Here is a 25,993-nt window from a genome sequence, read left to right as displayed (position 1 = left end):
TAAGAAACGAGCCTGGTAAAGACCGTCAATGAATTATGTAAGCTTGATGGATTGTCAAAGAACTGAAGAGTGTTAAGAGAAGCCTGTTTGGCATCTCCAAACCAACTCTGCTTGCCAGTCAGTGGATGTCCCCAAAGTCAGTGGCGTTTTCTCCTAACACCTAGTGCTTTTCTCTTCTAGCCCGTTAAAAACTGATCCTTTCTCGTAGATCTTCTCCAAGCACTCAGGGATCTGATGCAGGAGGAGCTGGATGAGGCTGGTCTGGATTCCAGCTCCATGCTCTTCACGCAGCATGAAGTGGCCAGTTTGCTGGATACGTCGGCTTTTCACTCCCCGGTCAGTCAGTCCATCGCTCTTCTGCATTTAATCCATGAATCTTCTATAGGAAATCCATTAAATTCTGAAATGGGGAAAACTAAATTACCATTTCCTGGCTGTTCTAGAGTTGTAAATATAAGGCAGAACTATCCATTAATCATTTTGATTATAGGAGATTCTATAAGATACTGGAAACTTCTCATTTTTAAAGCAAATAACAGCATCTATGGGATGATATGAAGGAAGTAGCCTGGCAGTTATGCAGAAGGAAAATTAGTCCTAACTAATGAATTAACTAATTTCACCTGATTCACAAAATGAAAATTCACTGTAGCACAGCTATTCCAGCCACGTCAGGGATCAGAGAGTGAAATCCTGTGGGATGAAAAAAACCCCTGCAGTTGAATTATTTAATGTGCCTTTTGATCTGTTGCATAAAAATGCTGACTCCTTTCCAAAGTGATTTTGATTAATCGTTGTTCTGGGTACAGAAAACAATATGCCTGCCATGTAGCCCCATGCTTTTGGTAAAGCGTGAGCGGGGTGTGATGTTGTCTGCCCCTCTGCCTTGCAGACCTTTGACTCTCTCAGCTGTAATGGCAATGAGGAGCTGGAGCAGCTGCAGCTGGAAATGATGGATCTGCGGCAAGAAGTCCGAAGGCTAAAGGTGGAGCCCCTCCTCTGAGCAGATTTCTTGTCTGGTGCCTTCTGCTGTAGCTCGCTGTAGTCGTACGCGAGGGTAATGGTGTAGCCTGTCCCTCTTAAGAAGTCACCAATTTGCATTCTGTGCATTCCTCATTACAAAGGAGACTCTCACCCTTGGCTCTACTTAATTGCCTCTTTCTCGCTCTCAACCCCAAATGAAAACTTATTTGTGCTGAAAGTATGCAGTCTCTTTTTAGCAGTGAGTAAACATATTTAAAATATAAAAACATGCATTACAACTAAAGTCCATGAATAGCAGAAGCACGGCCTGTCCTCCCATCCTGGCCCAGCTGCAGATTGCCGGCACGGCTGTTCACACCGTGGCCGTGTCCAGGTGGATTTCTGCAGGCCTGCAGGTCACAGCCCAAAAAGCACTGGCATGGGGGAGAGTACACATGACAACTTCTGTAAAATATTATTCCAGTGGGTAGGGACTACAAGACCAGGGTGTCTTCAAGGGAATGTCCTGTCGCTTGTTGCTTCTAATCCAGTGAATGTATTTTCCCCAGTCACTCCTGAAAGAGGTGGAGAACAGCAAGAAGTCAATGGAAGATGAGCTTCAGAGACTGAACCAGGTTAGTGAAGAGATTTCTGGGGGCCTTGGGGCAGTTTGGGTGGTTGGCAGCTGAGCGGGATGTGGTGCATTGACCAGAACTTCTCACTGCTTCCAGAAAGCCCTGGGCTTCCTCTCCGAGAACCGGACACTGCACAGCAAGCTGCAGATGGCCGAGGTGGTGCAGAGACAGGCTCACAGCGCCGAGCAGGACTATGAGGAAGTGATCCACTTGCTGGAAGCTGAAATTGCAGAACTGAAGATGCAGCTGGCAGGGAAGAAAGCAAAGCATGTCTCTGAAATAGAGGTAATGCAACCCCTCCGCCTGGGAAAAAACCCACAACCTTTCTGACCCTTCTTCTGTGGGTTCCCCTTCTATTTATGAAGGAGAAAATGAACGTAGCATATACGTCATTTGTTGTGTATGATCACAAGGCCAGCATGGTCTCTGCATCTGTGTTATAATCTGTATAATTTCCACTGTCCTTTCCAAAAAAACGTGGCTTTCTGCTTGTAGCAAATGCCATAAATTGATATTTCCAAAAGCCAAGGCTGGAGCATCATCATCACCTTTCTCTTCTTCCTCCGGCCCCATCTCAGGAGGACATCCTGGAACTGAAAAGACAGTTGTCCCTGGCTGATGGCCAGTTACGAAAATCAGAAGTCTCACGGAAGCGCCTGGAAATCTGCAATAGGAAACTGCTGCTGTTTGTGCAGGTGAAGTGCTGAACCATCCCAGTGCTGGTGGCATCACTGTGGCTTCTTACCTTAAGGCTGATTTTGCAAGTCCAAATAACTTCCTGCTCCATAAGCAAGAGAGTGTTTTTCTTAATTGTATCTCATCCTAAAAAGGCACTGTCTGTTGGTTAGGAGAAACTAGGGAATGAACTCATATATACTTATATACCTAAGAGCAATGTAAACACTGTGGTGCAGGTTTAGCCTGGCAGCTCTGCTGTCTCTGATTCACCAGGGTCCCTGTGATGCTCTGGTTGAGGCTGCTCCAGGAACTCTCAGACATGATGGTCGAAATCATGTGTTTTATCTTCCTCTGGATGGTTGGTTCTCTACAAAATAAATGTGAACTCGAAGAGCAGCTTTGCTCTTCTGGTGCTTTTTTCCCCCCAGATTTCCTGCAAAATCGTACACTTAATTGCTTTAGTCTTTTAACTGGCAATTCTTCCACTTCACTACCTGTACTGGGAATACAAGCTTGCGTAATTATTAGTAAACTGGCCAGCATGGGATCACTAGTATTCAGTATATCTGCTACAGCTACTAGTGGCCTATCTGAAGAGCTCTTGAAATCAACGGGAAGCAGTGGAGCACGAGGAAACGTAGACGCTGTGTCCTCTGCTTCAGAGAGAGAAGAATTGAAACGCCCCTAGACCTGCAGCACTATGTGGTGGTGCCTGTATGGTTTGGGGCTGGACTTTGGAAGTGGATTTGAGTTGGCCCCAGGGTCAAACATCACAGGATTTTGACCACTGGAGCAAAATATCTTCCTTTTTTATACATCCCTCAGTAGTGTTTGAGAATTCACTAACTGTGCATGGTAATGAGAGTGTAGGTGTGCAGGTATAGTCCAGAAACCAGGGACTGCAAGTAGTGATCATCAAGACTCGCTAAAACGTAGCCTGCAAAATTGTTCTTTGGAAGGGTATTTTTATGTTGCATTTCACATATTTTAGTGTTGGTATTAAAAAGCATAATTTAGATGTGTCTGTATATTTGCATAGCCTGTGAATGTTGCTTGAGTTGCAAAAGGCCTTGAGATATTTGCTTCAAGGGCAATGAATAAGCAGAAGCTGATTACTGTCATACTAAATCTGATCATCAGGAAAAACCCATGGGGTTTGTTCTCAGGAATTATTCATTCCTACAAGTCTGAAACCTTTATTTTTGGTTGTCTTTTCTTTTTTTTTTTTTTTTTTTTGCATGGCAGAACGTCCACAAGGTCCTGAGCACACGCAGTCATTTACCAGATGAGAAAAGGTAGGAGATGGCTTCCGGGAATCGTGAACAGCAACATGAAATGTCCTTTTCTGACTTTTCTCAGGGGGAAGTGATTTGAACATAACCAATGCAGAGTTTCTAAACATACTGTCACTTTGGAAGTGAAGCCATGGGAGAAAGATGATCTAGAGGCTGCTAGTGGATGGGTACCTAGGGGGTGTTGGCTTTTTGGGGAATATGTAGGTGAAACACTCCTCTGGTTAAGTTGCTTTTGTTAGCAGAGACCCTAAGCAGGTTGTTTCAAATAAGATAGTTTTGATCCACCTGCTTTTCCCAACATATGTCAGTTTTTGGCTTTAGGACCATGTCCTTTTCCATCAGCAGTTACAGAAACTGATAGAATGTAAGCAAAGAGCCAGCATGACTCTCAGCTGCATGAATGGGTGGAAAAATAAGAGTTTGGGCTTCTGGACTGCCCTTCAACCCGAACCTATCTCCTATCACTTGGAAGAAACGTATCACAACTCTACTATCAGAATGCTGGTGTTTTTAATTGATCATTATTCATGGAAAGGTCACAGTCTCATAGATAATGACCAGCTCCTTAAAAACAAGTCAGTTTTTAAGAATGATGGAATCCAAGATGAATACTTCTAACACAATGAAGGAAAAATGTTTTTGAGAAATTCTAAAAAATGCATTGATATCTCTCTGTAACACAACATAAGTATGTCTGAAAGAGTTTCCTGTGATGCTGAGTGACTGAGATGCAATCTCCCCCTAAATACACAGAATTTACATAGAATATCCTTCACAAGAGGCTGGCCAGGATTTTCAATGACTGTTCTATGATAGAAATATTGATGGCACTTTCCGTATTTATAAGAGTCAACAGTGAAACAGAAGAGGATAAAACAGATGCAGTCTCAGACACATCTCTTCCATCTTCAGATCTTGTTGACCTTTTGCTATCAGAAGCTAAAGAACTGCTAGGGCAAATCCTCTCCAACAAGGACGGTAAGCACTAAATTAACTGGAGAAACCTGAATCCTAACAAGTCCCAAGGATTTCTGTTAATGTTATTTACAGTTTCCACCACCTTACATATTTTTTGCCATACCAGTTAAGCCTCCCATACATGTATCTGATTCTCTCATGCTAACCAAGATGTAATTGCCCTCCCTGTATCTATGTGACTCATCTTTGAATCTGAAATGCAGACTTGCAGTGTAAGGAGTCAAAGGGTGTGACTTGTGCCCAGGGACAGAGGAAAGACTTTTTTTCCAGGGGAAAAAAACTAATAGGCAGGAAGATGGTTTCATAGAATTGTAGAAATGCTGGTTCAAAAGGACTGCTGGAGATCAGGAGTCAAACCTTCTGCTCCAGGTAGGACCATCACACTAGACACAATCTCCGATGGGTTTAGCCAGCTGTGCTTTCAGCCTCCAAGGATGGAGACCCACAGCCTCTCTGGATAATGTGTTCCTGAACTGCTTTGCGCTCTGTGAAAAAGATTTTCCTAGACTTTAGTCTGAACTCCCCCAGGTGCAATCTGTGGCTACTGCCCCCAGTTATATTGTCTGCCACTGCTGAGAGGACTCTGGCTCTGACATCCTTCTCATTGCCCCTGAAGCAGGCGTGGGTGCTGCAAGATCACCTCGCAGCCTCCTCTTTGCCAGGCTAAACAAGCCCAGCTCCCGCAGCCCTCCCCAGCCTCCCCTCGCAGGTTATGAGCCCCAGGGCTCCCTTTGCTGGACCCCGTCCAGTTTCTCAATAGCTTTGAACCAGGGATCCAAACCTTTGTTATACTATCCAGGTATGACTACAGCGATGCTGAGTCAAGGGGAATAGTAATTTAGCTGTTTCCTTGGCATACAAGTCAGCCCAGACCGCCTCCCACTCACATGGCTGTGGATGGGAGAACATCAGACAAAAGGCATCAAGCTCCATGGGAGTCTGAATTAACTTTCCCAGCCTGAGACTCTGAGCTTATTCCATAAGCCATAAATGTTTCTTGGCAGCAGTGATGTGACCCCTCTTGTCTGTTTCCATACAAAAGGAGAGTTAATGGTCTCCTCTGTGTCACGATCAGGTGAGCATACAGCCCCAAATAGGTGCCCAGTCTTTACTCTTGGATGTTATTCACCAACTAAACGTGGTCATGGTCCAGCATTGTCTTTGTCTTAAAGCACAAGACACAATGAATATAATTGTAGCCTTTAAGGAGCACCTGTGATATATGAGCATGGCAGCATTTCCAGAGTTCCAGCATCATTCAAATAAGCATTATCATAATGTAGCAGTGCTACTTGCATGGGGCATGTGTTCTAACCCTTCACTTATACTTGGCTGTGTGCTTACATTTGCAGCTTTGCCATGTGACAGGGACCAGTGCCTGCCTGCTGAAGGAATCCCAAATTACAAGGAGTAGGTGTCAAAACTGCTGTGGTCTGTAATTTTGACAATACATGACATACAAAATTCCTGTTTGTTTTGTTGGGGTTTTTTTAAATCAAAATTTTTCCTTGACAACTTTTAGCCATGTAATCTAGTAGAGGCCTCCAGATGGCCACGACAGAAAAATACGTCCCTTTCTAGACAGCAAGAGACTTCCCACCCCGCACAGTGAAGTATAGTGTGAATTCCTGGATCTCTCTCTCTCTTTTTTTTTTTTTTCCTAAGAACATTTCCTAAAATGTTCTTTTTTCTTCAGACCAAATGGGAATTTATGGCTTGTCTAGCTGGCATTTTAATAGACCACTGTGAGTTCTGAATAAGGAAAAAAGCATCACTGAATGTGTTAAACTTTTATGTTGTGATATTAAGATGCTGTGAAATCCCAGCCAAGGAGAGCGAGACAACACGGCTTTGTTTGGAACTTCAGTATCTTAAGAATTCCCATAAAACCTCTTAAATGGCTTATATTTAACAGAGCCATGTCCTAAAGACATCTGCTGAAAGGGCACTTTGAGACCTAGGTGTCTCCTACCAGTGTCTTAACTGATCACCTTAACCTCAAGATCTGACAGCAGAGTTTTTTAGTTAGGCACAAAGTAGACATTTACAAACCACAATTTCAAGGTTATGGAAAGCATTTTCAGACAAAACAGATGGCCACCACAATCCATTAGCCCTGCAAGACCTGTGGCCTCTTCTTTCCTAAATAACCAATGTTATCGTCTCGTTATCCTCTGTGTCCTTCTCCCAAACTATGTAAAACATATTTCTCATTTTCAGCCACCTTCATCAGAAGACCACGTGGCCCCCTCCTCCAAGCCAGACCAAGAGCGATCAACCGCAGCCACCAAGTCCAACCAAGGAACTGCCGAAGAAGCCTACATAAACCTCCCATGGCTTGCTTGTGCTCCAGACAGCTCCTGTCCATAACACAGCTGCTGCGGTGCTGGGAGATGGGAAGGACACACCACGCGTGCTTCAGCTTCCAGGCAAACCAGGCTGAGAAACAAGCTTTCTAACAGGAGACTAATTCTTCCAAGCTACCCAAGACTTCTTCAGCAACCTCCCCTGCGCGTCTACCTCTGAGTTATCATACAAGGCTATTTGCTCATGGTTTTGCAGCTTTATAGGAAAAAAATTCTCAAGAGGCTACAAGGGCCTGGATTTCACTGGCAGCCTTTTAGAGCTTATATCCTGGGTAGTATGAGGAGCATGAACTTACCCAAGGGACTCAGGGGTCTCCAACAGATTCTTTGTGGTATTTCATCTGAAAAACCAAAGTGTATTTAGTGACTGTAATCAAAGCAGCTTAATCTGTAGCATCCTAGCTGTCTTGGGATAGGTACTTCTCTTAATTCTTTTTGTATAGCTTATCCCAGCTGCAGTGCTTGAAATGGGAAGCACCAGCTCAGCTAGTTGTTGAGCAAAGAGTGCAGAGAGAGCCAGCCGTATGCTACCAGTGATGATGTACTGCTGAACACCAAGCACTCCCTGGAATGCAAGAGAGGACATAGTGAACATATTTCAATAGAGGCCCATGGTGTCACTTGGAAATTAGATACAGATGATGCAAGATTGTATGTGAATAGCGACAAATGCGCTAGACATCCAAGATGAACACAAGGTCTGGAAAATAAAATGGAAAGACTGCTGACAAGGTGTTTGCTTTCTGGGTTATGATTGCAGTTGCTGTGTTCAGAGTCTCTGAGACAAATACCTGCCTGGGTCCTTTTTTCTTCCCTCTTATTTTGGCAGCTGGTAACAAGATGCCTTGAGAAGATGCAGAAAAATGGGGTGCGTTCTAGCTTTTACACAAAATTGTCACAATTATTTCAAATCTCCTTTGTGGGTCCTTTATAGCCTAAAATAAAGGCTTAGGAAAAATCATGACCCTCACCAGGATCTACTGTACTCGAAGATACTGCTGAACTGCTAAAACAGTAACTGTGTGGAGGAACAACCAGTCTGAAGTTTTGGTTAAACTTAATTTCATAGCTCAGGGTAAATTAATTCTTTTGAGTGCATGCCTCAGAATATAAATTAAAGTACTTATTTTAAAAGGAAACATAATTCTTTAGACCACTCACAAGGAATATTCCCAGAAAGTATATACTTTCAAAAAATATTAATCTTAGGATTATGGTTAATAGCTTGTTCCTTGGTGCTCTCCGTTTTGATGGAATGATAGTAAATACTGGTGTTACTTGTGGGTTTAGCCCCCGTATGGCTTGGTTCTCATCTCATGAGACAGGACAAAGCTGCGAGAAGACAGGTAAGAGGTTCACAGAGCAAAATCCAGTCTCACCAGTTTGGCCTACCCCATCTCTAGAAAAATATCTCCAGTTGCCCTGCTCCCGGCGGTGTGTCTTCAAAAGCATTTGGCTAGAGGTGGCATCTCAGGGAGAGGGAGATGTCTCCAGCCACTGCTGGCCACACTTGCCAGAGAACAGTACAAACAAGATTTTGGGAAGCGGCAGGTCTTCAGCTGTGCTGTGTCATTACATGTACCCAAAGACAATTCAGGAACCTAGTAGAAAAGGGATGAGTTATAGGGAAAACAGAACTATTTAGGCCAAACTTTAATCTTGTGGAAGTCAACAGGAGTTTTGCTACCAACTCCAAGAATCATGGCATTTTCTTAAAATATGGCTATTGAGCTGCACCTCCCTGAGTGCTGGAATGGCACAGCCCAGTCCTGTCCCAGCAGGGACCTGTTACGTGTTCTGAAAGAGAATATAATTGATGCTGCTTCCATAGTGAAGTGATTTGTATTTTAATGTCTCAAGAAAGAAGACTTTCTATAGAAGTATCACAGTGGGTGAGGGCTTGGATGAGACAAGCCTGACAAAGCACAAACATTGTGCAGTTGATACAACACATGGCAAAGGGTGGAACCAGCGAGATGCCGATCCAGGGATGCTGTATTTTGTGTATCCCGAGCTGTCTGCTTGCAAAAGAGCTGCAAAGTTACCAACTTGTTAAAAAGCCCAGACAGCTCTGTGCTCTCAGCTTACTGGCAACCTCTTTGGAAAAAAATCCTCCAGGTTCCTATCAGCCACTGGACATCCTTGCATGGAGCAAGGATCGAGCATTGCGTGCTGCCCAAAGCAGTCATATTTCTTAGCTGTTTTCCATTATTTTCTTTGAATTTATCGTGTTCCTTTTGCCTTTGCTTCAAGCACAGAAAACTTTCTGTTCTCTATTAATAGCATTGTTACTAACTGCTACCTTTTCAGAGCAATGTTGAAAGCTAAGATATGACAAGACTTGTGCTCCTGGGGGTTATGTTGACTTTGGTGACCCAGAATAACAAACCTGTGTCATGCTTTACTCCCAGGCAAGTGGAATTAGGCAGAACTCAGCAAGTCACAGGGTGATGTCTCCTCACAGAGCTACCAAGAGGCAAAAAGGAAAATGCATAAAGGAACAAACAGCACATGAAGAGAAGTCACGGAATATGTCATTTAAACAAGGATACATTTTATTTAGGCAAGGCCTGTCTAGCACTCTTGCAAAAAGCTGAATTCTATCTTCATTTGCAATATTAAAGCTTGCATTGTGGAAATGTGCTGCTGTCACAACGTGCTGCATCTGTCTAAGAGAGTCTCAGTGTGATTAAACAGAAATAAGGAGGAGAAGGAGGAGTATTTCAGATAAAAATGAGTCCTGTATGGTATCAGATCTTCCCAAGTAGATAAAATGGAAAATGGCAAGCATTCTATGAGCCACTGGAGAAAATGCAAACAGTCCCTGTAAATGGAAATAATAGTGTTGGACGTAGTGTGTTCAACACATTGCTGTGTATAAAGTCATAAAGTTGCATGTGAAGAGCATCAGCATGGTCAGCTGTTGACATGGAATCTTCAGGGGTTAAATATCACTGATGAAACGGCTTATTTTGTATTTTTCTTATGCAAAGCAGAAATTCAGTTCTTAACTGTTGGTGGGTCAGAAGTTCGGAGACCTCTTTCCCTAACAAAATAAAAGAAAACAAGATATTACTACTATCTATTTTAACAGCTACAGAAAAGGGGAAGGTTGGGCAGGTAGCCACCTAGGCATTATCTTGAAAGGTGAATGTAGCAGGGAGCCATTAGCAGAGTGTTTATCTGCAGGCTGATGGGTAAGGTAACCGAATCTGCTGTAAATGTGCTGGACTAGAGCTCATTAGATCTCCTGTTTCGTCTCTGCCAGTGATCTCTGCCATCTCACTGTGTGACCTTGGGCAGCACATTTCATCTCAGTTTTGCACCAGAAAAAACGGGACTGGCAGTATCAGCTTTCTGAGTGGCAAGGGGAAGGCAAAGCCCTGGGAACCCATAGGATGTGGGGGACAAGCTTCTGGCACAAAAGGATCTGGCAAATGGTGTGGTATGATGTGCTGCTGATCTGCATTTTCTGTGAAAAAAAAAAGCTTCAATATTTTAACTTTTGCTGGCTATCAAAACAACAGACCCAACTTTTGCTTAGCTTTTGTGGAACAGAGCTAGGTTAAGTGCTAAAAGGTTTCTCTAGAGAGATGCGGTGGTGAAAGCTGTCCCCGGACCCTGCTGTGGAGCAGACTGGCATGGCTGTTCCAGCGCTGAAGGCTGCAGAGGTTCCTCCTTCTCCCAGCTCCACTCAGTGACACGGGCTGGACTGACGCCCAGTTCTAGAGAGTGGAAATGCGCTTCTACAGTGCTTTAAATATGGCTCTAAAAAGCAGGTGAACTTTGCTGCTGAATTTTTAAAGAGACTCTTTAATGTTTAAATAATGCTGATTTTCTAAGGGTTGTTGAACACGTGTGAAAATGGGCTGGAAAGCACCTCAGTGTGACAAGGCAGAATAGGGCTTGGCTGGCTGGGTGATGTGTTTCTGTTACACCGTGATCCTCCTCCTGCACAGGGCTGAGTCTACCCCAGCACCCCCAAGACAGACCACAGAAGTTTCTGGCCTTGCTTACTACAGCATTGCCACAAACCTCCTTCGCAGCTTCTTCAGAGGTCGGCTGCTTTCATAATTAGGTAAATCACAATAACAATACCATGAACAATCCCTACAAGCTTTTTTCTGCACGTGATGCACCAGCTCACTCGAATTTCTCGACTTTTTCAAATGTACGCCCACAGATGAGGCATGAAAGTTGAGAGGAAGAGAGAGTTTGCAGTGAAAAGCCCTTGCTGATGGGGGAAGTGGAAGCTGAGCGTTATCTCCACAGCAGACATTCTTCCTGGCAGACGTTCTCCTTTCTAACTGCAGAGACTGGCAGGAGTTCCTGGGCTGGGCTGTTATGGGGTGAGAACTTCTTTCTGAGCAGCTCCCACGAGAAATACTGAGGGCTGAATGCCAGCCCTTGAGGCAAGCGCCCAGGCTGGGTTGGTGGAAGGACAGCAAGGGACTTCATGGCCCTTGGGAATGCCAGGACAGAGTTGCCTCTGCAGGGAAAAAAGCAGCCGACACTGGAAAATGCCAAGGTGACCTTTTGGTGGCAGGAGAAAATGTATGTCGGAAAATGGGAATTATAGTCAGGGCTGCCCAGCCAAGGAAAGGATGGGATGTTACTCACCAAAATCTTAACCAGCTTTTATAACTAGAACAAAAGGAAAATTGCTGCTATTAGGTCATGAAGTAGTAATGGGCTCCTCTAAGTTTTGTAGCAAGAGGGTAGAAATGGTATTCTATTTTTTCTTCTGTTTTCTCTGAGGAAATTTAACCATGATTGAGGAATGAGAGAGAAATACCATTTCTCTGAAAAAAAAAAAAGTTGCAATCTGAATGGGAGAAGACAACATTTATTTATAAAGTGAATGTAGATGTTGCAGGCCTTGGATAACTTTGCAGCTTTCGATGCCCAGCCATTCTAGGAAGAGCTGCCTGCTCTGACTCCACAGTCTGCAGCCTTGAGCACTTTGACATTTGATGGCTCTGTGGGCTCGTTGTTTACAGAGCAGTGTCAGGCTGGTCTCCTCAGTTTCAGATAGCAGAACATTTCAGGAAATATTGCTGATCAAAAGTAGGACCACGGCTTCCTGAAATGCCTGCCTAGATAAGGGGATGCTCTACAGCTAGAAACGATCAGATGGAAAAAGCAGCAGTAAATGTGTGATATTTTAAAATAGCGTCACTCAAAGTGGCAGCTGGTCCCTAGGGAGATCTTGAAAGGAGGCTTTGAAGGTGAAAAACATTCCCAGACTAGTCTCCCACATCCCTCTCCTTCACCACTTCTTGGTGCCACGTGCTCCTCCCGCCCCAGGACCATGTGTCTCTCAGCAGCTGTCTCTTCTACCTCAAAGTGTTTGCACATCTTTTCCTCCAGTAGAACCGTGTCCCCAAGCAACTGCACTAGATGGTGACAACTATCTGAAACAGCCTCACAGTTTCACAAACAGGGTCCACTCTCACCATGTGCCCCAAAGCACAACGCAAGCGTCATCTCCCCAAGGTTCATGAAGCAACGTGCAGTTTTTCAAAGACAGCGGAAGACAAAAAAGGCTGAGAGGTGAGAATGCACCCCAGTGTCCTCCTCAACACCACTGAGCTGAATGATCGCCTTTTATCTTGTCAGGAGAATTCACTTACGGGAACGTTTGCTCAAAGTGTGAGCTTGTAGCTACGTAATAAGTCATGTAATGAATCAAACCTTCATACAATGCAATGATAAGAGTTCAAGGACTGAGGTATCTCAGTCCATTAAGGTCTGATCTGCCCTAAGGTTGCTGGGTGAGGTCTTGTTTGGGAGCCGTGGTTCAGCCTAGAATTGTAGAATCATTTTGGTTGGAAGAGACCCTCAAGATCATTGAGTCCAACCATAACCTAAAACTGGCACTAAACCATGTCCCTAAGAACCTCATCTAAACACCTTTTAAACCCCTCCAGGGACGGTGGCTCCACCACTGCCCTGGGCAGCCTGTTCCGATGCCCGACAACCCCTTCCGTGAATAAATTTTTCCTAATCTCCAATCTAAACCTCCCCTGGAGCAACTTGAGGCCATTTCCTCTCGTCCTATCACTTGTTCCTGGGGAGCAGAGCCCGACCCCCCCTGGCTCCAAGCTCCTTTCAGGCAGTTCAGAGATCAGAAGGCCTCCCCTCAGCTCCTGCTCTCCAGCTGAACCCCCAGCCGCTCCCATCACACTTGTGCTCCAGCCCCTCAGCAGCTTCGTCGCAGCCCAGACCCCAAGCGGGTTGCTCCTCCTCAACAGCAGATGCCCGTTTGGGAAGCTCAGCCTGCAGGCCGGGATCAGCTCATCTCCACACACACGCGTCTTTTAAGGCAGGGCACAGTCATGAGTTAAACCCCTCCATGGCTGCTGAGTTACCCTGGTTTGGCCTGCTGGGCCGGGCCCGTGGCAGCAGCCTAACGGTCAGCGGGCGGGAAAGCCCGTGCCACAACCTGTTGCAAGATCCCCGGGGCAGCCCGGCCGTGCCCTGCCGGCTGCTCCCGCCCCGCCGCTCCCGCCCGGGCCGCCGCGCTCCCCGGGGACGCGCCCTGCCGAGGCCACCAACATGGCGGCGTGCGGCGCACGTGCGCGGGGGCGGGGCCACTGCGTGTGCCCCCCCTGCCCGCAGCACAATGGACAGCGCTCTGCGGCGCCGCGCGGGGCGGGGCTTCGGGGCGGGGCCTGGGGGCGGGGCTTGCGGCGGGGCGGGGCCGGCGCGCGCGGCGGTTGAAGCGGCGCGTGGAGCCGGCGGCGCAGCGCAGGCGGGCGGGGAGCGGGGCCGCCGCGCTCGGTCATGGGCCCGGCCGGGCTCCGCGGTGAGGAGATGCGGGGCGGGGAGGGCAGGAGGGGGGTGGCCGCGCTGGGTGCCCCTTCTCCGGGGGTCCTTCGGGGCAGTCGTGTGAGGGAGGGAGCGCGGGGGGCTGAGGGGCGGCCGCGGTGCCTCGCTCTGTGCCCGGGCCCTTCGTGCGGCGGAGCTGTGCGGGTGTGAGGGGATCGGTGAGCGGGTGTGTGCGGGTGCCGGGAGCCGGGAGCCGTGCAGCTCGGGGAAGCCGAGAGGGAAATTTTAGTCATAATCCTGTGGGGATTAGGGAGGGATCGGGTGGAAACCTGAGCGGCAGGCGCGGGCTGGCGGCTGCCTGAGGGTCGCTTCGGGTTTACTTAAAAAAAAACCTAAACCCCCCCCACGTTTTTGAAGTTTGCTGGTTACTGTCCTACTCGGAGGAAGTTGGACCAATGCTGGGTCTCCTCTCACGGAAGGCTGGCGGTGGTTTGCTTCAGATCCCCGCGCCTTTTGTGTGTTATCCTCTGCTGAGCTCTCCGGGGTCTGAAACGTGAAAAAAAAAACCCAAACACCCCCCCCCACCCCCAACCAGCAAAACCCGGCCCTGAAGTATTTGTAAGCTCAAAGGCTGACCCTTGGAAGTTGCTACTAAATGTATTGATGTGTTTGGGCCAGCTTCTGTGTAAAATCCCACTGGCTTTAGGGCAGGGTTAAACCAAGCATGTGCTGTCCTCTGGGTCACTTGGTTTAACTCCTTCAAGCAGTAAAATCAGCTTTGGGGCAGTGCAAAGGGGGTTGTGTTGACCTCAGTGCTTGTCTGATCGGGCTAATGAGTGCGCCTGTGTACGTGAAGCCTGTGTGCAGAGAAAACCTGACTGTGAACTTCACTCAGGGCAAGCTGAAATGGTTTCATGCTGGTGCTTTGTTGCACTGTCAAGGGACCTGCTGACTGGACCTGCTCTTGTTTTACATGTTAAGCAGAAGCAGTTCTCCACTCTTAAATTGAGCTTCAGTGTTGAACTACTGACTGTAGTGTTGATGGATAAAATGGCATAGTATGACTTCTTATGGAGTAGCAAGGTGAGCAAAGAGGAACTTTCCTTCAAGAAAGCTTATCTACTAGTGCAGGTTGGGAAATGACTGGGGTTTGTATGTGGCTGTGTGTAAAAGGTCTGTGGTGGTTCTTTGGAGAGAAAATTAACTTAGGAAATGAGGACCTGGAAGTATTAGGCATGAAGCTTGTTTTGATACATACATGGAAGAAACGGATAGCTTTACAAGGCTTTGAGAGCAGAATGCAGTACGCTGTTCCCTTTTTTTCTTCCTCTCTCAGCCAAAGAGACTGTTCCTTATTGTGCAGTAAAGAATATGAGAATGTTGTTTGAATGCTTGTGCTACTTGTCTTTGATCATAATCCACACCAGGACTCCAGGCATCTCTGCAAGGTGTATGGAGTGGTGGCCAGGCTCCACAGCAGTGTGCTGGCTTGCAGCCCTCTGTGCTGCTTCACCTCTGTAGCACAGAGTTTTCTCAGGGGTAAGATGAAGTCCTACCTGAGAAGATGTGTGCTTCTAAAAGATAGCAAAGGCTTATGCTGGCACTGTTCTACTGTGAGGCTTCCTTATATCAAACTATGAAAGACTTGTTCTCAAACTTTTAGAAGAAAGACCTAATAAATAGCCTACAGTTTGGTATCATCTTATTACGTGTGTCAAGCATCAGCTACGGTGTCAATGTATACCTGAGTGAAAGAGATTTCAGGTAGAGGAAATGTCACACACCTTTCTCTTCACTGTGGTCTAGAAGGGAGGAGGAAAGACTATAGCCCTGCGGAGTCCCCCTTTTTCTAGCTGGAAATATCAGCATAACTGGGTGCTGCAGCTGGCTTTCACATGTTGTAAATGTATTTGAGGAAGTCTGGAATTCTGCTGTTTTCAGCAGTTGTCAAAACCAAAAAATGCTCAGTTGTTCTCTTCCAGCTGAGAAGAAGCCACCACAGGTGGGAGAAGTTAATAAAGTCACTTGCTGCCGAGTTTCACCATCCAACAGGCAGCTCTAATGTGGAAAGAGCTGCATGAGTTCATTCTAGCCCGGATGAGAAGAAAGGTTTTGGGGGCTTTGATTCAGGGCTTTATGTATATTTAATATATAAACTCAGTTTCTGATTTCCAACTATCTGACTGTATTCTGTCAAGCAAGCCTTTCCTACAAATAGTAGAATAAAAGTTAAGCATGTGGAAAATCCCTCAAGTACGTAGTGGATGATTCTAAATAAAATGGAAACATGTAGTTAATATCCCTGCTTCCTTCCCTTTGCTATGTGTTTAGTGATGTGTATTCCTCATGGGAACTTGGCTAATATGTAACGGTAGCATCGCATGCTGTGTGTACACCACTTCTTGTTAGGAATTTGCCATTTCTCTGAAATGCTACTACAGTTACAGCCAGGAAATGCATGTGCCATCAGAGGTTCTTATCCTTCCATTTTGTGCCCCCTTCCCTGCCCTCCTTCCCCTGGTACAGTGCCAGCTGGTGTATCTCAAGCTTATAATTAACTCTCTGCCTTCTAGGGTTCGGTTCCTCTGTGAATTGCCGTGTGGGCTGTAGCACAGGGGGGTAGGGTATGCAGGCCAGCTGGACTCTGCAGGGAGCTGCAGGCTGCTGAGACTCCATGCTGTTGGCACTGCTGTCACTGTGTCATGGGATTCTTTGTCAAATGCGGTCGCTGCTGCTGTTTTCTGTGTTCAGGTGTGCAATAGTTGAAACACTTTTAATATCTAATTGGGCTGGTTAAAGTGATTATTAACTAGATATGTTGCTTCAATGCATTGGCAGCTCCAGCCTCTCTGAATTTTTACAAACTGTGCTGGGCTTGGCCAGCTGAAGTCATGCTCTTCCTTGGTGTTACCTGGTGAATGGCTACAGGTCTGCCACAGGCTGGAGTTTCTGAGTGGTTGAGCTGCAGTTAGGGAGTTGCTGCTCTTCAGCTGAGCTGTGTTTCCCAGTATGTGCTTTTAGCCAAATGCAAATATGAAGTAGAGCATGTAGGCTGGGCTGCTGTAGAGGCTGAAGAGGTACAATGGGTGTTTAAGGAGCATACACATTCTGTAGTTTCTTTCTGGTTTTCTTTACAAGGGGGTTGAACATATCTGAGTGGAGTACATGATGTGTCTTTAAAAATGTCTGTCTTTTTGATTCTAAAGCCCTATGAGGATGCATGTCTTTAGCCAATATGACCCAGCTGCACAGCAGCAGCACCTTATGTCATTATCAGTGTAGATCATCCATCTGTATCTGTGTACTCCGAGTAGCTACCTTTCACTGCCTTTTCTGATTTTTTTTTTTTTTTTTTTTTTTTTTTTTTTTTTAATTTCAGGAGTTATAACTGGAGTCCCTCTTGCTCTGAGAAGCAGAATGACTGTCTTGCAGCTCTGTTTTGAGGAGAGGGTGTAGAAGGTCTGCCACTGCACTTTCCCCAAGGTATGAAAGGTTTCTCAGGTGGGTGTGAGTTATCAGCTGTCTTCCATGGTTATAATAGTCACTGGCTCTTTTTCACAAACTTCTCTCAACTAGAGAAGTATGGGGCAGTAAACCTGTGGCAGTCAGGTATTGCGGCGGCTCAGGAGCCACAGATCTGTCCAAGCAGCATGGTTAAGGCTGTTGAACTACAGTTTGTGCCATCCTGTTGTTCTGTTGCTGGTGACTTCTTTTCTGAGCTGTGGGTGATTTAGACTGGTTGGTCTGTCCTGAGACTTTCTCCTGTAGAGGTCCCTGACCCTCTCCTACAGAGAGGCAGGAATTCCTGGTTTAGCAGGTGAGGTCAAAACTGGGAGCAAGATAACAGCTAAATATGTTTGAGGCTTCTCTTGCTATATTTGCACTTACTTGGAAGGTTCCCGTGCAGCCTAGGTATTGCGCTTGCATAATCATATTACAGCGTTGCATTACAAGGTACCTCATGCCTCTTGGCTCGGGTATCTGATACGCGATAGCAGCCTGGGCTTCCTGAGTGTTTACTTTTCCCTGCTCCGCTCACTTCAGTTGGAGTTGGATGCTCTGCTGATGCGTTGTCTCTGCATTTACTTGTTCTGCGTGGACTGGCTTTTAGTACCATTAAGACTCCTAGAGATCCAGCAAGTCCTGAACATTGCTTCTTGGGTAACGTGATCCTCTGCAGAGTAATTTCTACAAAGGTTCCCCATTCTCAGGTATTCAAACTTTTTGAAGTCTTTTTCTCCCCCCTCTCCCTTGCTTAGGTTTTACTGTATAATGGCATTTTGCAGCAGTCTTTCTGAGGGAGAATCTATTGCTCTTTGCCTTTTAGTTCATGTTTCATCTCAATTTTTGGGCTTAAAATGTCAAGGATATGTTGTCTTAATGCTCTGACTGTTGAGTTCAGTGCTACACTGCGTCATGTTGCCGAGGGCTGTGTCTGCTCAGCAGTGGAATTTGAGTGGGGTGGAATCAGCAAAGTGTATCAGACCAGCCGTTCAGTCTTTGTGTTTCTGATGTTCATAGATGGTATTAATGGGAGCGATATAAAAATACTGAAAGGAATTGCAGAATGCAGCCTAATAACCTCTTTTTTAATTGTTTACATAATTCCTTGAGATGCTGGTTATTTATGCGTATTCGAGGGTTAAAACCCCAGCAAGAGATTCTGAGGGAGGAATCCTGATGAGAACAGTGAGAGGTGGCTAGGAGAAATGAAATGCTGAGAACTGAATTGTTTCCATTGCATGCAGTTATTTCCTTAGTTCAGCTGGAAGCAGTGGGCATCCAGTCAGTGGGATGTGATTGCCAGCTTAGCGTCAGGCATGTTCTTTAAGCATGCGGTTTCCTTTTCCTTTCTTTTAGTGGGTTAAAACAGCTGAATGCCGCTTTGTGCACAAAAGCATTTAAAACACCAAGATATGGGAAGCTGTGGAAGCTTTCCAAAAGGGTGATTTTGCATAATGATTACAAATGTAATGAAGAAAAGGGGGATGTGGGGAAGAACTGCAATTTAAGCTTTGCAAAGCTCCCAAGACAGGCTCCTTCTCCAGAGTACAATTGATTCTGGCTTTACATCTGTTTTGTGCTTTAGTTATTGTGAGTTTTGTTGGAGCTCTAAGTTGAATTTACTGTAGTAGTGCTAGGAAGCAGTGAAGGACGCTACCATGTGCTGGACACACCACTGTACTGGGACCACAGAGATCTACCTTTTGTTCTGCCTCTGGCTTGCTGAGTGATGCTGGGCAAGATATTCTACTTAATATGTCTCCTCCTCTCTATTTGTGAGAAAGAGTCAAGGCTTGTAGTAAGGTCTGTCTGTGAAAATTGCTAGAATGTATTGTGTGTAAGGGATCTAAAATTTTCCAATTTCTTTCTATTACAGGTGTGTAGTAAAAATGGTGCAGAAATACCAGTCCCCAGTTCGAGTCTACAAATATCCTTTTGAGCTCGTCATGGCAGTGAGTAATACTCTCAGCACTTTTGCTTCTCCAGCTGTGAAGGGCTGCAACCTCAGGCCAGTGGGAGGTGGGGGACTGCGGTTTTGGCTGGCCTGTCTTTGTAGCAACATCATGGGTACATTGCGGGAACAGAGGTTTAGCTCGCATTATCTTTTTGTCCTTTCTTTAATTTTCCATGAAAAATAAGAATCGACATCTCAGTATTTTGAGAGAGGCAGTTTAGTCATTAGAGGGGAAAAAAACAACAACAACAACAAAAACCCCAAAACCCCAAACCAAACAAAAAACCAAAACCCCCAACTTTCTGTAATTACAAGGAAGGGAAAATTGTGACATTCAGGTAGGCAGGGTGAGTTTGTGGCCAGGAACTGTCTTTGCCTTATCACCAAATGCTATTCAGTTTAGAATCTTTCTCGATCTGATCCCAATCACTATGGTAGGATGTATGTATCTGGAACTTGATTCTCAATCATACCAAGCTTTTTGATTTGGTTAAAAACTAGAAGTATTTGGAAAAATAGTTCTGTATTGTTCTTCCCTGTTCACCCTGTGATTGAAATGTTTAGAGATCTCTCTCTCAAATTTTGTGCTTTCCACAAGGGGCTTGAGGACTGTAACTGAAGTTCATTTGCTGGTGATGTAGAAAGCTGATGTGATCATGGCAGCTCCTTTAGGTGAAATTTAAAAGCAATTGTGATATTCTGAACTCTGTCACTGCTCTTCAAGGTGTGAGTCAAATATCTTTCTGAAAGGTTTGCTGTTTACATTTCAAGGGCACACTGAGCATTTGGGCATTTATTATATCTGAGATGGTTGCTTATAGACTCTTGCAAGACTTTTTGTAGTCTGCTGGGCATTCCAGTCCATTCTAGGGATCCCCGAGACTTAGTATTTGCCAATTCTAGTCTGCTGCTTTCTCCATTTTCTCTCTTCACTGCTGAACAAGGACACCAGTCTTCTTTAGTGTATTAGAGATCAGGAATGAAGATGGAAAGCTATAGTCACTTCAGGTAGCTGAAGTCATTCTCAGGAATGGAAGGGAGAGCCTGACGTAATACATTGCATTTCTTTTGATGATGTTGCCTCTTCTAGATTCCTGGGAAATAAGTGCCATAAGATTTGTTTATCCAAAACAGTCTCCAGTCTTCTATTTCAGTAGTTAAAACTGGGGAAGAGATTCTTTGTTTAGTCCTAAGTGTGAATAATGGACCACAAAGGTAGCAGCTGTTCCTCAGTTGAAAGCAGGTGCCATTCACTTTAATGCTATCTGATTATCGAAATACACACTCTCATTTTTACAGTTGTCCCTCCCAAGTTTTCCTCCTTTTTTCTTTCCATTGTTATCTAGATTTGCCATGTCTGTTAACAGCTAAGCCTTAACATGCTGTAGAAGTGCCCCAGCCAGTCTGGGGCTGATGTTTGTGGGAATTAAACTTTTCTGATCATGTTCTTTGCGCTCTCAGTGCATCCTGCATTAGAATAAGGCACCAATGCTTGTTACGAAGATACAGTTAGACTTTGCTCTCTGCATACCTCTCCACATTCCTGCTGCCTGTATTAGCAGGATAAACCTAACACCAGATGCCTGTCAATAGATTGGCTGCTAATATAGGAGGGCTGCCTCTAGACAAATCCTTTGTAAGCTTGTTAGCAGAAGGCCTAAAGGCTGGGGTTTGATGGGTTTATTTTTCAAGTGGTTTAGTTTTATTTTCTTTCAGTTTTTCAACGTGACAGAACTTCAATTTCCCTGGGATTTCAAGGCTGGGATTGTGAATGTCATCCGTTAGATGTTCAGCAAACTTAAATTCCCATTACCTTAGCAGAGTTATTAGTCCTCTTTCTTATGCAGATCAAGTTACTTGTCTGGGGTCACCCAGAGGACTCTGTAGTGGAGTAGGGAGCTGAATATAGACCCCTTAGTCCCACTCTAATGTCCTGTGAAAATCATGTGTTCACAGCAAGATCTGCTTTATTATGAAGACTGGCATTATAAAGTGGCAATTCAATCTAGAGGCAGTCCATGCAGGCTGAATTGGGTGTGGGCTTTTTTATTGCATTTGACGCGTTCAGATGGAGTCTCCCATTTGTGTGGAGGCAGTGCAGATTTCGTGGAGCTGTCAGGTGCTAGCTGTCAGTTGCTGGAGGTTTTGCAGAGAGAGTGGGCGTACAGTGAAGCTGTTTTGCTCCTCAGCACGTGACATTGCTGTTAATCTGCTTCAACATAAATCTGACAGCAGCTTCCATGGCACTGGGAACCTGATATTCAGCTGCTTTCATCTTTTCCCCGCAACTGCTTTGTGTGAACCTTTGGAGTGCTGAGGTCTCATACTGTGGTTAAATAGTAGGAAAGCAAAGGTCTTGTGGGTGACCTCAAGACACCTCCTTATTTTATGGGTCTCTGTGCACCCTTCAACCTGATAGACTTGTGCTTGATTCCTCCTCTGTATAATGGAGAGGGTCATACTTCCTGTGGTCTGCTCACACTATGTCATGAGATAAGCAGTGTTAGGAAAAGTATTTTTTCCCCCAGAATCTGGCATGTTTGGACTCCACTATAGAAAATGGTGCATGTGCTTCATTCAGATATGAGAGCCTGAGAAATAGGGTTGTTGTATACAAATGAGCCAAATGATTCATTGCTTCCTGGCCTGGTTCAAATGCGTTTCCCATGGCTCTTGTTGGGCTCTACCATCAGGAAGACAGCTTATCTTCCTTGAACTAGTGCAGAGTGCATGTGCGTGCTGCTCATCCTCTAGGCAGCACGGGGCTGTGCTGGACAGATGCACCGCTACTTTTACTGTTAATACCTTTGTTATTGTATGTCTCTGGATAATTGTCTATGGATTTACACTCTGCTACTTACTAATACTTCTGCAGCTTGCATTCTGGCATTTGCAGGCAGTAGATTTGACATTATCTTCCAAGTCCTTTGAAGGAGGACCACATTCCCTTTGTTGCTCTCTTTGCCAGTCCTGTGCCTCTGAGGAAGTAAAAAGAAATCAGCTTACCAGGTCTCTTTTGGTCATTCAGGAGATTTGAACTTTTTTTCTCTGAGCCCGATCTTGTCTTCTGTTCAATTAGATCAGCAGGTTTGAGATTGCATGTATCTCGTAATTTTATTTTACAGCCAAGAAAATCCACAAGTATGAACATACTTTTTGTTTCTTTGTGTGGTAATTGTCGTTTTAAAGCTAGAAGTTTAACTAAAATGTTATAGATGGAAAAATCCAGAAGGAGAGGTAATTCTGCCACATAGTTCCTGAGTGTTAACTCTGGTGTAAATTGTTGAGAGCCTTCTCTGATGTATGGATACAAGAATTTGATTTGGGTGAGCAAGTCCAAAATGCATAATTGCACAGGAAGCAGAGCTGAGAGAGGGATTGCATATTTAATATTATTTGTTGCCAGTGAATTATTTGGTTAGATGAGGTAGTCTTAGCTGGAGAGTTTTAGCTTTGAAAGTAGTAGGAAGATTTGTTCCCATTAATGTTGGTAGCACACTCAGCCCTTCACACTTGCAATTGATATCTGCCATTTTCACATACTGTATAATATGCGCTAAGTTTGCTTAGGATCATTCATAAAGCTACAGATCTGAAATAATCCCCCAGGGACTCTTACACAATCTTCCATGCTTGATGTATAGTTTGAGTTGCTGCAATAATGGTGTAAATGAGAAACTTCATGACAGCACTTCTGTTAATTGCTTGGTCCTCTTGCCATGTGTACAATGTACTTTATGTTCAGCTCTTATTGCTACTAATAGCAATTTATGGTTTCTGCTGCAAGTGAGGGGTCTTTCTGCACAGCCTGGTGCCAAGGGAATGGTAAGGATGCAGATCTGGAAAAGGGGAATGTTCTGCTTGCAGGTTTTACACCTTGAACCAAATCAAACCTTTATCACTTTACTATCTGAGATTCTTTTCTGTGAAATGAAAGGTCTGCAAAACACAATACTAGTAGGTTAAAGGCTGGGTTTAGTTAAAAGCTAAACAGCTATACATATATGTGAAAATATATATATGTAACTTGACGTTTAAGCTTACTGAATACAGGATATCATGCTTGCAGCCTTTGAGGGGTTTACTACTGTTATCTAAAATATGTCATGGTTTTGAAAAGACAGAACAAAGATCAGGCATTTGGAAGTTTGCAGTAGTATCAGCTCTTTCGGCATGTACCAGTTGTACTCTGTGCTTAAGACCGAACTGCTCTGGAGCCCCACACGTGCACAGTGTGAGTCAGTGCTTCTTTCTGCTTGACCTCATTTCTTGGTGCTGCCCACGGCATGTGTTGACACACATATGAGCAGCTGAGAGCCCAATCTCTTGAAAATGCACGCATGGACAACAGTGATGCGTGTTCCTTGTTGCCCTGATTGAGTGGTACTCTTCAGTCTAGGGTGCTTCTGCTACCTGCAGCATTATTTTGGGATGGGGGGGGCGGTTTTTTCCTGTGGGTACATGTGTGGTACACAGGCATTTCTTATCTCGAGCATCGCTCAAACTCTCTAATAGATACCTTGGGTGGCAGCTTTTGATTCCCCTGCCTGCATCTGCAAGTGAAAGCTTGGTCATCTGAGGTCCTGGCCTGCCACTTGTCCTTCCAAGCAGCCCTGTGACTCTCTTTTCTAGTTTTATTGGTATTTCAGTGTTCTTTGAATTTAGTTGATCTTTATTTTTCAAATATGATAAAGTAGGAAAACAATGGTCTATGCTTCTGTTGCTTCTCAGTGTGGTTTGAGTGTTGGGAGTGCCAACAAGCTGGGTGGCAAATTTAGTTCAGGCTACAAATGTTGCAGGTTTATTTAGAGTCAGAAATTACTTCCCATGGAGTGTGCAGCAGAAAGTATTCTGTCTTGGTCGTCTTTACTCTCTCATCCTGTAACACAGGGTTGTAACCTATCAAGCAAACATCTGCAGTCCCTGTGTGAGATGTCTTTCTCACTTGCCTGACCCTGCTGAAGCAGTCTTGATGGCAGTCACTGCATTTGGCAGGAGTTCTCACTCTTGCCCCCAAATAGTCCACCAGCAGATCAGCTTTGACTATGCTATTTGCACACTGGCAAAGCTGCTTTGCAGCCGCTGAGGTTTTGCTCACTTACAGCAGTTGAGGATCTGGCGCAAAGTTGCATGCAGGAGTCAAACATCCAATACAACTAAAATCAAAATGCATCACTTATTTCACAATCATGCCAACGTTCTTTTGTGCCAACAATGTTGGGAGGCTTCTATGTGCAGTCTAACTGAAGAGAGCTCCTTGCTATTTTAGCTGCCAGGTTTGGCTGCAGGAGAAGAAGCTCTAAATACTGAAGTTGAGGTCCTGACAGCTAGACTTGCTTTCCATACAGCATTTCAAAATTATTTTTATTCGTGCCATTTCAGCATCAACATGCATTGTGTTAAAGATGTTAGATCTTTAAGTAGCTTTATTTAGTGATTTCTTCCTGTTGCATTTAGCACATGGAGTGTATAAAGAAACTGCTTAAATCCTGATATATTGTGCATGCTCTCCTCTCTAATGCTATGGTGTCTTAAAGGATTCAGTATTTCACTGACTGATGTAGTGATGCTTTTGCAACAGCTCTGAGCCTGTTTTTGCTGCGTAGGCACCACAGTGAGGCCCAAACGGATTGTGGTACACATTGGTAGCAGATAAAATGGTGTGCGTGTGGTAACAGATAAAATGGTGTGTGAAAGCAGGATAACGTACAAGCAGACTGATGTCTAGCAAGGATCACATTAGTTCTGTGGGTTTGTTTAGAGTGACACGTTCAATATGTGTGTTCACAGCCCATCCAGGTCTCAGAAAGGGTGCTGCTGCCTTGCTACACGAGATGTGCAGGTTGGCTGTCGAGGTCAATTACAGCGCGATATCTTATAGTGCATACAGCACAAATACACCACAGAATACATTTTTGGGGGTTCCTATATAACTAATTGTAATTACAGAATCAAATCTCAATCTGGAGCTCCTAGTTGTTGTTATTGTAGTATCATCACAGGCTGGTTTTAGATAAAACTAGAATTTTAACTAAAATTCTTGATGCTGGTTTGCAGCCTCCACTTTCAGATGTGAACTCCGGAACCAGAAAAGCACTTGTTGCAGGGAGGGCGGGGTGATTCCTGGCAGCTGGAATCTCGCTGAAGCAGCAGTGATGGTGCAGCTGGTCAGAGGGCTGTGCAGAATAGCCAAAGAGACTGGAGTGGACCTCGAAGTGCAGCATCTGCAGGAGTGCCAGAGGAGAGGTTCCTGAAGTGGCCTGCTACCCACTGTGTCCTTTGATAGCCAGAGATGACACATGGCAGGGCTTTGCAGTGTGTAGGCTGTATGCCCAGGGCTCAAAAGCTCCTTTGGAGCTGCTGTGACATAGATAGTGACACAGTTTTCAGATACTGTCTGAAATGGTATTTCTGGTTGGCAGTACCCTGGAGATTTAGAGTCAATGTGCAAGGGGGAAAATGTTTTTAAATAGTTACTCTTTGGTGTTCAATCCATGTCATATATGACATGAAATGTCCTGATAGTAGTCTGAGCAATAGCTAAGAAATGGATACTCCCCTACAAAACAGAATCTGTTCTCTCTGGCAGGATTGTTAGGTCTATATCCCTTGCCTCTTAAGTGCAGACAAATAATTTTTGGATGCGGGTGGTCTGTCTGCAGCCATGGTCTGTGCCAGCTGTTTTAGAGAGGACAGCTTCCCTTTCTCTTCTTTTTGCCATGTTTGCCAGATTTGTTGTGACTGTCAGAAACTACTGGGTTAACATTTTATGCACTTACAGAGGATCTAGTGTTGATTCAAGACATGATGCTTCAGTGTGACTTGATGGTTTGAAATCATGCTGTCAAG

At 44.9% G+C, this 25,993-nt stretch overlaps 2 protein-coding genes across 2 annotated transcripts in view; both read left to right on the top strand.

The window, feature by feature from the left end:
• LOC135994608 (syntaxin-binding protein 4-like) overlaps window positions 1–6,875 on the top strand; it is a 42,777-nt gene extending 35,902 nt beyond the window's left edge. The window contains exons 14-22 of the mRNA XM_065645301.1: window positions 209–336; window positions 893–985; window positions 1,533–1,598; window positions 1,695–1,883; window positions 2,177–2,293; window positions 3,522–3,571; window positions 4,419–4,549; window positions 5,902–5,959; window positions 6,770–6,875. Coding sequence (XP_065501373.1) covers window positions 209–336; window positions 893–985; window positions 1,533–1,598; window positions 1,695–1,883; window positions 2,177–2,293; window positions 3,522–3,571; window positions 4,419–4,549; window positions 5,902–5,959; window positions 6,770–6,875 — 938 coding nt within the window. The remainder of the gene's footprint in view (window positions 1–208; window positions 337–892; window positions 986–1,532; window positions 1,599–1,694; window positions 1,884–2,176; window positions 2,294–3,521; window positions 3,572–4,418; window positions 4,550–5,901; window positions 5,960–6,769) is intronic.
• Window positions 6,876–17,152: 10,277 nt separating this feature from the next.
• The window catches only part of SEC14L5 (SEC14 like lipid binding 5), a 32,439-nt gene continuing 23,598 nt past the window's right edge, over window positions 17,153–25,993 (top strand). The window contains exons 1-2 of the mRNA XM_065644787.1: window positions 17,153–17,169; window positions 19,067–19,142. Of these exons, the coding sequence (XP_065500859.1) occupies window positions 19,080–19,142 (63 nt within the window). The 5' untranslated portion in view covers window positions 17,153–17,169; window positions 19,067–19,079. The remainder of the gene's footprint in view (window positions 17,170–19,066; window positions 19,143–25,993) is intronic.

Source organism: Caloenas nicobarica, chromosome 14 (genome assembly GCF_036013445.1).
Source record: "Caloenas nicobarica isolate bCalNic1 chromosome 14, bCalNic1.hap1, whole genome shotgun sequence".
Taxonomy (NCBI): Eukaryota; Metazoa; Chordata; class Aves; order Columbiformes; family Columbidae; genus Caloenas; species Caloenas nicobarica.
Note: the sequence above shows the minus strand (reverse complement) of the source record. Positions and strands in the feature narration are given on the sequence as shown.